The sequence below is a fragment of the Tachysurus fulvidraco genome, chromosome 7 (assembly GCF_022655615.1).
Source record: "Tachysurus fulvidraco isolate hzauxx_2018 chromosome 7, HZAU_PFXX_2.0, whole genome shotgun sequence".
Taxonomy (NCBI): domain Eukaryota; kingdom Metazoa; phylum Chordata; class Actinopteri; order Siluriformes; family Bagridae; genus Tachysurus; species Tachysurus fulvidraco.
This window is the reverse complement of record NC_062524.1, coordinates 11,057,227-11,071,485: the sequence shown is the minus strand read 5'-3', so window position 1 is coordinate 11,071,485 and position 14,259 is coordinate 11,057,227. Positions and strand designations below refer to the sequence as shown.

The 14,259-nt window shown below is 36.6% G+C and overlaps 1 protein-coding gene across 1 annotated transcript; it reads left to right on the top strand.

Moving 5' to 3' along the window:
- The first annotated feature begins 9,324 nt into the window (after positions 1–9,324).
- edn2 (endothelin 2) lies at positions 9,325–12,556 on the top strand. Its single transcript, XM_027143796.2, has 5 exons — positions 9,325–9,516; positions 9,971–10,124; positions 10,226–10,339; positions 10,853–10,945; positions 11,083–12,556. Exons 1-5 carry the CDS (start codon positions 9,453–9,455, stop codon positions 11,162–11,164), a joined length of 507 nt encoding a protein of 168 aa, XP_026999597.1. The 5' UTR covers positions 9,325–9,452; the 3' UTR covers positions 11,165–12,556.
- Positions 12,557–14,259: the final 1,703 nt, after the last annotated feature.

Below are 14,259 nucleotides of genomic sequence, written 5' to 3'. Positions count from 1 at the left end.
CTGGTTTACAACCTACACAAATATAGGACTTAGTGGATTGGTCATGGTAAATTGATCCCTGCTATGTATAGCGTCACCTGCAGACTGTCACAGCGTCTTTGAACTACTGTTGCGTCAGTCAGCTTTGTGGTCAGGTCTTCTTCAGCAGTCATTTGAAGACTTTCCCAGGAAGGAATTAGTGTTGGGTCTGTTGTGAACTTGGGAATTGTGCTGATCCAAGAGTTCCTCAAAACTACAAACGGTTGCAGAAAGGACACTATTAACATTGACAGTATAGCCTCTGGATCCAGTGTAATTTCTAACCAGGATAAAGAAATTACTAAAAAATAAAGCTTCATACATTCAATGTTAATAATATTAAGAAGCTACGCAGAAAATCCACCTAAGCATTTTGGTAAGTCAAATGTTAATACGGCGATCTTGCCATGCTTTAAATTACTAGCTCTGAATACGTGTCTGTGTTGGGTATCACCCCTGGGGTTGGTCTGAGCTGGTTCCTGTCTCCACCCTGTCTGTGTGGAGTGTACCTGTTCTCCCTGCGCTTCAGGGGATTTCTCTTGGTCATCTGGTTTCTGCCCCAGTAAAAGTGTTGGACGCTGATCGGAATCTCAAAATTGTTTGTAGTTCCTCTCCACTGATTCTCTTTTTGTACCCATCCTGAGGCATCTAGAGATTGTGCCAGCTCCAGTTGTATTCCGTGTCATGAAGATATCGAACATTCTAATCATTAGGTGGCGCTGCTCAGCGGCTGACACGCACATGGGCTCTGATTGTCTGGTCAATGTTTGTTCAGAGGGAAATACAGATGAAAATTAAACAGGGTAAGAGACGATATAAAGATAAAGTTGAACAACAACTTAAGGAAAATAACTCTTGTATGGCGTGGAGAGGTATTAAAACTATTGTAGGTCAAAACCATTACCACTCTAACACTCCGGTACATTCAGTTGAACAAGCAAATGTCCTGAATGAACACTTTGCGAGATGGGAGAGTGGTGTGCCACCCACTCCAATCAGCTTTGATGGAAGAGCAAGTGCATCAATCAGTGTAAGCTGTGAGGAAGTGGGGTGGATCTTCTCCCATATAAGGACACGGAAAGCTGCTGGCCCTGACAGGTTGGAAGGCACCGTCCTAAAGAGCTGCAAAGAACAACTGACCCCAGTGTTTAAAGGACTGTTTCAGAAATCACTTGACACACACAAAGTCCCAAGGATATGGAAAATAGCAGAAATTCTACCACTTCCTAAGAAACCCAAACCAGTTGGACTGAACGATTTTAGACCAGTGGCACTTACTTACGTTGCTATGAAGTGCTTTGAGCGGATTATTTCAACTCGTCTTAAAATACAAACCCAGGCTCACATGGACACATTACAGTTTGCTTACAGAGAGAAAAGGGATGTAGAAGATGCTGTTATAACCCTCCTGAATGGAATTTACAAACATCTTGAAACACCGGCTTCTTATGTACGCATCCTGTTTGCAGACTTCTCCTCAGCTTTTAATACTATCCAGTCACACATATTGATAAAGAAGCTGACAAGCAGGGTGTAAACCTCACTATTTTAAAGTGGATTCAGGACGTTTTAACAGGGAGACAACAGTATGTGAGGGCAGGTCACGGTCGGTCAAGAACCATTGTGACAAACACAGGAGTGCCACAAGGATGTGTTTTATCACCATTGTTATTTATTTTATATACTAATGATTGTGTCAGTCACCATTCTAACTGTTCACTGATTAAGTTTGCAGATGATGCTGCTTTAGTCGGTTTTTTAACAAATAATAATGAACAGGATTACAGGACTGAGGTTGACCACTTCCATGCATGGTGCAATCAAAACTCACTAATTTTAAATATTTCTAAAACAAAAGAAATGGTGATCGACTTTAGAAAAAAGCACCATCCACTGCAACCTGTTACTATTCAAGGGACTGTTATTGAGACTGTGATGGAATATAAGTATCTGGGCACTATTATCGATTAACACACTAGCAAGATACTCAAAAGCACAGCAACGGCTCTATTTCTTAAGGAAACTGCGTAGTTTTAATGCAGACATGCAGGGGGGGGGGGGGGGGGGTCTTTATTTCCAGAAAAAAAACTAAACGTGCTGTTACATCATTTGTACCCAGGAGCATTCAGTTACTGAACAGATTAGACACAGGTACATAGAATTTTTAAAGATTTAAAATTTTTTAAAAAAATTTTTGATATTGGACTGATTATTGTATGTCACTATCATTGTTGTGTTTGTGTTGTTTATGTTTTGTTTTTTGTGTCTTCTGTGTTTGTAAAGTTGTTGGATGTTGATGTTAATGTGGCTTCCTTGAGTGCAAAAGAAATTCCCTTCGGGGCAATAAAGGTTTTCAACATTCATTGAGATGCCAACCATGTGAGGATCCTGTGACATCTAGAGATGTACGAGCTACAGTTGGATGCTGCTTAATGAAGTATTCGGACATTTTAAGAGGAGATGCAAACTACATATGGTTTTTGAGGACAACAACCTCCTAATCAATATACTTTTGCCACCTAAATGAGGATGAGGTTCACTTTTGAGAGGTCTCAGAGGTTCCTCTGAAGGTTTCTTCCTCTTCCATCTAAGGGAGTTTTTCTTCACCACAGTGTTTTGAATCAGTGTTTTGAATCAGACTCAAAGGTGAACCCCATCCTCATTTGGGTGACACTGGAGAGTGTGATTATAAATACAGTATACACTCCATTAATTGTGTTTTGATGAGGAGGCTGTTGTCCTCAAAGACCACATGTAGTCCGCATCTCCTCTTAGAATGTCCGAATACTTCATGAAGCGGAGTCCAACTGGTGCTGGAACTCTATCATGCCTAAGATACAGTGTGCTTTCAATAAGTAGGAAGTTAAATAGTCTCCATTAGTAAATGTTTACATAAGTATTATTTCGTCCTCTACATTTAAATACATGCCCCCCCCCCTCTATTTGGGCAGATTTTAAATTCAAGAGTTATTTTTTCCACCACTAATTTTAATAAGCACGAATTTAAACATGCTAAAAAATAGGCTATTAAACAATGGCACCCAGGAGTACTCACATGTACAAAGAATTAACAACACTGCAATCCATTCCCATAATTTATCCTCAATGCTGATTAGAGCTATAATTTATTAGTACACTTGGATCCAACACTTGAATTGTGGCAGCTGCCACAGCTTGTCGTCTCTGTTTAGACAGCCAGAGAGATATTTTATTTTCTGCAGTGTGCTTAGTGTTTTATTGCTCTTTAACGTCTTATTGTGTTCAGGAGATCAGACCTTGTACACACCTGGTTTTGTAAACATCCTGCTTATCCAAACCAAGTAAGTTTGTAAGTCTCTCTCTCTCTCTCTCTCTCTCTCTCTCTCTCTCTCTCTCTCTCTCTCTCTCTCTCTCTCTCTCTCTCTCTCTCTCTCTCTGTCTGTCTCTCTGTCCCCCTCTCTCATGCTTTCTCTATTTGTCTTTCTTTATACATACATATAAGTCATTTTTCCACTGAAACTAAAGAGGGCAGGGTTTGCAATGGTGACCAAGTGGCTGCTACAGCAACTCAGAAAAGTTTACCACAACAACCATCACAGAATTGGTGTGTTGCAATTTGATTGAACTGATAAAATGAAAGAGAGGAAGTCAGATGCATTATCATGTGTAGTGGCTTAATCATTTTGGACGTCACACTTTCCTCAACAGATCAAAGCATTCTGCGTTCTATAGACTTACTTGGTCTCTTCATTGTTTTTCTGAGGAGGGAACAGGAAAAGTGTTCTGTGTGTTCATCTTTATCTTCATACCCTTTATGTAATCACTCCAGCAGAGACCTTTTGTTTTTTCAGTAGACTAACTAGTAGTAATAAAACCATTTATCATTTTTTTAAACCAACAATGTGCTATCTGCTGATCTAATAACACGATCTAGCAATGATTTTTCTTTAATAATAATAAAAATTTCTGATGCATTTCTAATTCTCTCAGCCAATCATGGAGTGATGGGGAGGCCAGGATTTCATTCATTCATTTTCTTCCGCTTCTCAGGCATCATCGGGCATCAAGGCAGGATGCACCCTGGACAGATTGCCAACCCATCGCAGGACACACACACTCTCATTCACACACTACAGACAATATTCCAGAGATGCCATTCAACATACCATGCATGTGTTTGGACCGGGGAGGAAACCCCCGAGGCACGGGGAGAACATGCAAACTCTGCACACACAAGGCGGAAGCGGGAATTGAACCCCCAACCCTGGATGTGTGAGGCAAACGTGATAACCACTAAGCCACCGTGCCGCCCAGGCCAGGATTTGTAGTGATAAAAATAAAACCAACTCACAATGTACAATGCAAAAAAATGAAAAATAACAAAAATGAATAAATAAATAAATAAATAAATAAATGAACAAATAAACAAATATCTGGGAGCTATAGATACTTCTACTGTATTTTATATTCTTTGATACTTTTATTTTATATTCTTTTATAATATACTACAACAAATTCCATTAGAAATTATATTACAGATTTTATTTTTAGAGTTTCTTAATATTTGTTTTTTGTCCCCCTTTTTTTGCTTGTGTAAAAATTCATGATTCATTTAAATCTAATTGTCATAATAGCTCCCAAAGGACACTATACTGCATTTCCCATCAGCCCCAGCAGGTCACGTGTCCTAATCACTGGCACCTGTGCCTCATTTTCACCCTGATTAGTGCCATTATATAGTTTCCTGTGTATCAGCATCTTGCCATGTGAACCATAGTCTTGCTTGTTGTTTATGGCCCTCTCCATAACTAGGGCCTGACCCAAATCCTTTGGCGTGTCGTTTGGATGCATGCTTCAGTAGACCAGATTAGAAATGAGGAAAATCTGACCTTTTGTTAAAAAAAAAAAAAAAGTATTTCACGTTTCCGCGTTTAAACAGAGAACTAGAACTGTATCCTGAATATAAACTATTCAGAATATTGAATGTTTACCTTTATTTTTTAAGTCAAAATTCTAAAACCGTTTTATTTATCTTCAATAATTAATAATTAAAACATTTTCACCCTGCAAACAATGTTTAAAAATTTTATACAAAACATCCAGTGCTTTAGTTGTATCTGTATCTGGTCTTTTAGGCCCTCGATGCATGAATATGTTGGATATCGAAATGATCCCACATGAGTCTTTTTTTTTTTTTTTGGAAGGATTAAATGAAGGAATAAGAAGATCTATTAATTCATGTCCAGTAACCTCTTAACCTCTTTATCCTGCTCAGGTGTTAGTGTGAGGTGGAATTTACATAAGTACTGTCCACCTCTGTCTAAAACAAAATGCCTTAACTCCATACATTTATGCATTTGAATACTTTATCCACTGGCATTTGTTATCAGATACACCTTTATAAGATTATCTTTGACCCTTCTCACCCGCACACGTTTACAACCACTTCCTTTTGGGTGGAGATGATACAGGACCATGAAAACAAAACCTCAGATACTTTCCTTCCCTGAGCTGTATGAGATGGGGTACTTTATCAGTTGAGGCGTTATCTTATTTAATGGAGGGGGGGGTGTGTTTCGGTGCCTTGCACTTCAGTCGTCGTATTGCCGGCCCGAGACTCGAATCCACAACCTTAGGGTTAGGAATCAAACTAACCATTAGGCCACGACTTCCCCAATTGCATGACATAAAAATATGTACAAGTTTGGAAATCCACTACAGCACCAACAAAGACCAAGAAATATGCCCTAGTTGTGTAACACTAACACATTGTTATATAATATTGTGGCTAATTACTACTACTAATAATAATAGTAATACAGGTAAACACAGACAGGAACTCTAACAGTAACTCAAACCAAGAACCCTGGAGCTGGAACGGTGGCAACCCATTATGTGCTACCATGCTGTTTTCGTACGTACATTACAATATGTAAGACAATGTACAATTTTCTTAGAACACAATTGTTACAAAAAATATTACAGACAGGTACAAAGAAAAGTAATAGCTGTGTGATGCAGGATTTGCACACATTTCCAGCTGAGACTAATTATGAACTGGAGTGATATATCTGAGGTTGAAGAACTTTCAGAGCCAGAAGGCATGGACTGTTCTGACAGTGCCGGCATGTCTATCCCAGAGATGATGGGAAAAAAACAAAACGTTAGACACACCTATTTCCAGTTTAAAGCAGAATGCAGATATAAGTACAAAGAAAGATAAAGATAAAGTTATTTATAGTACTTAATAGGTCCAAATGCTGATAGTGCCATTGTGTTCTTGGCTTATATTTTATTTGATTCACTTTGTTTTCACTTCTTCTGGATTAATATCTTTGGTTAATAAAATCATATAATCTGATTCTGTTCAATTTATTAAAACGTGGCTGCAATCCATGGTGTCTGATCAAAGCCTGGATTGAATTGTGTTCTAAAAATGAAGTGACTTTTTATAACACCATTGCTCTCTAATTAATCATCATTACTAAACTGTTGCAAGCCAGCTAGCGCTCTTTCTGTTGACCTGTTTTGGTCAGAGGCTATCACCAGGAAAGGGAAAAGTATCAAAGTCCTGCACGGCGCTGCATGCCGGAGGGCCACTCAAGGAATTCCTCAGAGTCATTTAACTGTGCGAGTATGTTGACACACTCTTTGTGGCATGCTGCCGAGCAATCCAGAACAGGAAATGGATAAAAGCGCATTTTTGGAGTGTGACCGCAGGAAGAGACAGACGGAGAGAGAGAAGTGGAGAGAGACAAAACAGAGACAGACAATAGATATGAAAGCAGGTTAATGCGGGTCCCCTGTGCAATGATTAACCGTTTATGCAGTCGGACGCATAGTTTCGATGAAAACTGGCACGTGGGATGAGTTTGTACGTCTAACATTTAACATGGATTTACATCTACTCTATCTATCTATCTATCTATCTATCTATCTATCTATCTATCTATCTATCTATCTATCTATCTATCTATCTATCTATCTATCTATCTATTGTACTGTATCTATCTATCTAGAAAAATATTTGCTTAAGCTTTGACTGTATTTCTTTATTGATTTTTAATGTGACAAATAGTTTCAGAGATGCCATTGTTCAAAAGATGGTGATGTCACTCTGGCATTTCCTGCCCCTTGCACAGACTGTATGTTCCTCAGAGGCTCTTTCTGCCCCCTTTTGTTACAAAAAGGACATTGTTTTTCATTCCTCAGCAACTTTTACTCCTATACACATCGTGCATCAGTAATCCTGACATATATCATGCGATTACAATAGAATAGAGCAAAATATGTCATTCTTTTTGATTCATTTTGCAAATTCTTTCACTGTTTTTTATTTGTTTTCCCCAAACCTCCAATCTGGATTTACTGAGTCATGAAAAAAAAAGATAGTGTTTACTTACGGAGGAAAGATAACTTAACTTAAGGAAGTGTCATTCCAAAAGCGTCATTCTGTTATAGGTTTTCCCAAAATCTGTCATGCAAAATATACTGGAGATCATTTCCAGTCTGAAAACAAATGTCCTCCTTCACCTTTAGATATTTACATACTTTACCCAGTGCCATTTATTATCAGATATCCTCTGCTGAATTCCATTCATTATGGCTTTGCAACCAGACCTGATAGTGTGAAGACCAACAGTAATGGAGGACGCAGATGATTTGCATGAACTGTAGCGGAAGGAATAATAATGCAATGACATGGCATGCAGCTTGGGAATAACTTAATGTTTATTTAGTTCATTGTGTAAATGTTATCATTTAGATTTAGATTTTTTTTACATGTGTGTCACATAAAGCAGCATGTATATATTCTTATATATATATATATATATATATATATATATATATATATATATATATATATATATATATATATATATTCTATTTTTTATAAGTAAGAATATATATATTATATATTCTTATTTACTTACATATTCTATATTCTATAAGTATAAATAAAGACAGATAGATAGTAAAAAGAAAAGTGACAGAATGCAAAATAAAAAGTGACAGAAGAAAAATCGAAAAAGAATTAATGAAGGTCTTGTTATTGCTTGTACTTGTATCTTTAAAATCTTTCATCCACTGGGTAAATTTAGTGACTTTAAGTCAAAGAAGAGAGAAATCATTAGTAATTTAACTGCTGTTCTGTATTATAGAGTAGATGTTACAGATAAATAGCAATTTAATATTAAACGTTAACATTTTTATTCTGTTTCTATGCTTCTGTAAAGCTGCTTTGAGGCAACATCCATTGTTCGAAGTGTTATACAAATAAATTGAATTGAATTGAATGGATTCATTCGCTGATAAATTAGCTGCACTCTTTTTTATTAACATGGAACAGATTTCCAGTTATGTAGCAAGAGCACAAGAGTAGAGTTATGCTATGTGCATAATAAAGATATTGATAGTAAAGCTGCTATACTGTATAGTGTATATACAGTATGGTATATAGAAATCGTAATGAACTCAGTCATGACACTGACCTGTTATTTCCTCAGGAGCTCTAGGTTGCACAATTCCACTGGACTACAAACTGTTGTAGAAATGACCTTATTTACATTGACATCATTTCCTGTCCAGTGTCACCCAAATGAGGATGATGTTCCTTTCAAGGTTTCTTCCTCATATCACCTCAGCAAGTTTTTCCTCACCAACGTCACCCCATGCTTGATCATTAGGAACGCACGTTAGAGATAAATAGTAACTTTATCCAAACTTAAAAAAATTATTCTATGTCTTTTCTTCTGTAAAGCTGCTTTGAGACAATGTGAATGTTTTAAAAGTGTTGTACAAATAAAATTCATTGAATTGAATTGACTTGAAGTTTGGTAACATAGATACGGTAGCACTAGATCGATGTTTCTATTTTGAATAAAAGTCAAGTGAGAACGTACACGTTAATCACAGAGAACGATAACTGTGGGAAATATGGATAGGAAAATATAGAATGTTTAATGTTTAATCAGATATTGACAAAGCAAAAAACTAGTAAAACTAGAGTGGGTGGAAGTCATTAAACAAGACCTTGGCTTTTTTTTTTTTTTTTAAATAATAGAGTCTTTGTGGGGGAAAAAGGCAGGAAAGTTTTCATTTCACACCCTGTCACTGATACGTCATGATAATAGTCAAAGAGGGATCATCTCGACTTCTCCACTCCTTAATTTTCTTTTTCTTCTCTTCTTTTTTTATCCCCAGTTTTCCGTTCCCCACGGATGATCCTGTTGAGAATGCGAGCAGGCGACTCATTGTGTTAAAAAAAAAAAAAGAATGTGGTCACAAACATGGAGGCGGTGCTTCAACTAGTATAAATAGGAAAGCCGGCAGTCTGACCTGCACATGAGCACCTGTCATTGTCTCTAGCAAGAGCACTAAAGCTCAACACATAGTGAACCTGTGCACTTTGCTTTTGCTGGATTTAAAAAGCCCGGTTTAATTTAGTGTTTGCAATGGATCTCTCTCTGCACACCATTCTGCTGATCTCTGCCACGTTCTGTGTGTTTGTTGAAGAAGGTAAGTCCCTGACTGTCAGTTCCTGTTATACTGTGGTGAAGGATGCAAATTTGTGTGCATGACACCGACATGGCATGCACTGAATTATTCTACTGAGTGTAAACATAACAATATATGATAGTAAGACTGCAAAGGTGATAAGTGATGAGCAAAAAATAGCTGAAGTTTCATTCTTTTAGCAATGAGAAATAATGCACAGATTTTAAGAGCTGCACTTTTCATTTCATAACCCACATTGGAGACAATAAGATTATGTAAGTGTGTTTTATCTTAAATGATAACATATCTAAATGGATGGCCTTTTACAGGGCCTGGCATATACACTGTTTGATTAAGAGTTTATAGATATTTACTTTTCATTCACTGAGCTGTCCACGTGTGTGCAGTCAATAGATCCCTGGTTAATATCCTACATCTTTTATATTTATTTGCTCTTTATGTACCCTGTTTCTAGGATTTGGACTACCCCTCTTCCAACCATCAGAAAGCCAAAGCTCTCCGTTACGGACCGCGAGGGTTCGCACCAAGCGCTGCTCCTGCAGTAACTGGATGGATAAGGAATGCATCTACTTTTGCCACTTGGACATAATCTGGGTCAACACACCAAGGTAGGTCACTTTGAGTTGAACATAATTTCAACATGCACTTGATATAAAGTGATAAAAAGATCTACACATTATTCTTAAAGTTCATATTTTTATCTTTACAGTAAGATCACGCCGTATGGCCTGGGAAGCCCTCTGTCTCGTCGGCGGCGCTCCACCGGCCGTTGTGAATGTTCTGACCCGAACGACTCGACATGCTCTACTTTCTGTCACACCAGGTGAGAACACTGAGAAATCAGCTGAGAACCTCCAGGCAGCTCTCATGTTGTTCATGCAGCACCTGAAGAACGCATGGTGAACCATAGTTAAAGGGTTAAGGAGATGTGCGGCTATAAGGTGTAGCTGTTTACTTGACTAGGACTAACCCACACTAGCTTGACTAGGACTAACCCACACTGGCTAGATTTCGTATGACTCATACAAGTACCTGAGTCATGAGATTATAATTAGAAGCACTGTTTTTTTTTATTACCATGTTGGGTTACGAGGAATTCTTAAAAATTCTCAATTGCTCAGTTCCATCACGCCGAAGCTGCACCTCCACCCTTTCACACTGACGTCTGCACATAGCTTAAATGACATGCTTTACATTTTTCTGCTGTGGCGTAAAGAGGATGAGAGGAAAAGGTTTTTTTGCTCAGTAATCCTGAGCTAATTATATTTTAATCCTTTGCAATGTGTGTCTGCGATATGGATGTTATTTAACATGCCACTTATTGTTTTGGTTGCAGCTCCATGGATCCAAGCCTAGTGGTTGTGAATCCTTTTGGTCCTGAAGAGGGCAATGTGGATAAAGCTAAAAAAGATCTCCTCCCATATCTCAGGTAAGAAACATAAGAAACATTTATATGAACAAGCAAATTACAGACAAATAGAGATAGAGAGAAAGAGATGCATATGTACTATATATTTGTTCCTGAAATGGATCTTAACCAGACGGTCCCTTTTTTTCCATTTGTAGGCAAGTTGCCAAGGCTAATCTCATCGCAGCCAAGCATTCTGCTCTTTCAAGAAAAAAGCTCATCAAGAACAACAAATCTTGATCCAGTCACCGAAAGATGCAGAACGATAAGCAACAAAGGGTCAAAATCTTCTCAGGAGTAAGAAGTTGATGGCCTTGAGAGGATCTCTTCTGCTGAAACGTGGAGGTATAACTGGAAGGACAGATGAGAGAACATTCTCTCAGAAGACAATGAAAGACCTAAGAATGTTCATGGGGAAAATAAACCAAAAACTAATTTGTCTATTAAAGATACTGGCAGTGTTAAGGGAAAAGGGATTAATACACAGGAACTTCAAGGATCAGAGAAGCAGTGGAATCTAAAGGACACTAAGAAAGACTGGAGGAGCAAAGGAGGAACGGTGGAGCACCTTGAACACCTGTGAAACAGAGGCCTTATCCAAGGAATGTAAAAACATGTAGGAGTCATGTTTAATAGTTTAGCACTAAAAAAAGCAAAAAAAAAAAAAAGCAAAAAAAAAAAAAAAAAAAAAATGGAAAGGAAAGAAAGAAAGAAAGACTGTGCAATACTGCTTTTTTTTTTTTTTTAAAAGGTTAAATATTACAGCAATGTCTTTGTATGCTAAGGTCTTTATTTATTTTTATTTTTTTATCCTCTCCTTTTATTACATTCTGTTCTTCTCGTATTTCAGTTGTACTTCTCTGTATCAGAGTTTCGTATGATTTCATTTCTCTTGAAAATGTTAAATACCTCTAAACACTGCAGGCCCTTACTGCAGTCATGTAGGAAGCTGTCATAAACACTGAGTTTATGCTTTTGTTTCTAATCTATGATAACAATGACCAAAGGTTGCTTTGCTGTCTTATCTAAGTTTGCCAGTGGATTCTTTGGTCCACATATTAACTGTTATATGAAATAGATCGATCACTCAGGGCTCGTTGGGGAGCTTTTTTTCTTTTTCTTTTTTCTTTTTTTTCTGTTCTTGGCCTCTTTGTAAACACGGAAATATTATTAACATAGTTACTGTTGCGTGTTTTCGGTTACATGTGCAAACGGGTTTCAATGGCTCTGAGCTTGCCAACAATCTGCAGTAATTGTTTTTTCCTGCAATAGAACAGGCCAAATAATGTCCTTGTATTTTCCTATTATACAAAAACAAGCACTGGGTTTCAGTGGAATGTGTTTAATGAGAGGTCTTTTAACTCCTGCTTATAGCTTGAGGTTTGTCTGCTGAACAACTCAGTGCCATGTCCACAACTGCTGTTTCTTCACTCATATCAAGGGAAAGGCATTTTTTCAGCCTTCAGCTTGACCACAAATACTTGAATGTTTAGTTTCACAGCCTGCTTGGCTTATATCATGTTGTATAATAACATGCTTAGAAAAAAAATATTTATTTAATTTATTGAGATCACTTATTTATATTTTGTACCTCATCTATAGGTTTTGTCTCGAATAAATTATTGGAAATGATTGAAATTTGTTTTGTTGCATCTTTTCTGTTTAAGTAAGTTTTTATGGTTCATGACTTTAACTATTAAACCTAAAAAAATAAATGTAAAATAATAATGAATTTACAAAAAAAAGAAAAAAAAAAGAAAAGAAATATTTTTTATTAAAATATAATAATAATAATAATAATAGTAATAATAATAATAATAATAATAATAATAATAATAACAATAATAATAATAATTATTATTGTTATTATTATTATTATTATTATTATTGTTATTATTATTACTATTATTATTATTATTATTATTATTATTATTATTATATGTTTATTATTTTATATACTACTACTAATACTACTAAATTATTATTATTATTATTATTATTATTATTATTATTATTATTATTATTATTATTAGTCATTGTAGTACTAGTAGTAGTATTATATGAAATAATAAACATATGAAATATATATATATCGCAACTTTTTAACCCACAGTTGCCTTACAATTAAACAAATTTGTCATAAACACAAACAAACAAACAAAGCACACCCTAATAGCAGTGGTGCTCATAGGATTTCACTTGTACGGCTCACACAGTCCATATGACCACGGTACCACTAGGCATCACCTCGGTGCACAAGTGCAACACAAAGCACTGGCACATACACGTCACAGAGAAGAGAGAGGAGCAGACTCGAGGCCTGACAGGATGATGCTATCAAACTTTATGGCACATCTGAAAGTATCAGACTGATGCTGCACTCAGTTATATTGGAAAGCTCTGCAACCAGAAACTTGGAGAAATTTAAGTAATGACTAAAAACATGAAAACAGTAAAGCATCATACAATATATATATAAAATATATTTTATCCTATATTAATAATTATTTGTATTAATATTTTCTGCTAACAGATGACACATTTCTGTGAAGTTTTCCAACAAATCCTGTCAACATGATTATTTCCTTTAATGACACAATAACCACAACTATGCATTTTGAGGATTTGGTTACTTCTTAAAGGCAAATCAATATTTGCCAATAATGAAAGCTTTTTAACTCATGTCAGTTGTAGACAAACTATATGATGACAGAACCAGCCAGACTAGGTTTCTCCTAGAAGTCAAAAACATGCCAAAGCCAATAACAAACTGATTCTCATGCTCCTGATTACAGTAAGACCCTTTGAACACTGGAGTGTGTTTTACCAGAACCAAGCATTTGTCTGGCTGTTTTCTTATCACTAATAAAAGATGACAGAAACTATTCTCTTTACCGCATGGCAGTGCAAACAATGACTATATTCTTTTGTGCGTCTGTTTGTTGACAAAATGAAAGGTCCACGCTGACAGACTGACATGAAATATTTAGACCACAAAACATGCCAGAACTAGTTGTTTGTCTTTTATAAACCTGCAAATAAAAGGCCTAACAAACAGTCAATATAATTATTAGAATATTTCTTGGGTGATTAATTATTGTCCGCTCACAATGGCGTGAGGACCTCTGATGTCCTGCCACCTTCCAGAAAAATACTGTACCTGTGATCTGCTCCACAACGTCCCTGAACTCTGATTCATCATTTTTTCTGTTGTGACCCACAACTTTAGTATCTTATCAAACAAACTTATCAAATGTGATTGGAGCTGCAGCGCAGACGTGAATCAGCAAAGTGGGGATGAGTTTGCAAATCTGTGTCTATTCAGTGGTTTGGAC

Coding starts and splice junctions, on each gene's coding strand:
- edn2 (XM_027143796.2), top strand. CDS start 9,453: ATGGATCTCTCTCTGCACACCATTCTGCTGATCTCTGCCACGTTCTGT. Junction 10,340..10,852: donor TCTACTTTCTGTCACACCAG/GTGAGAACACTG, acceptor TTTTGGTTGCAG/CTCCATGGATCCAAGCCTAG. Junction 10,946..11,082: donor GATCTCCTCCCATATCTCAG/GTAAGAAACATA, acceptor TTCCATTTGTAG/GCAAGTTGCCAAGGCTAATC.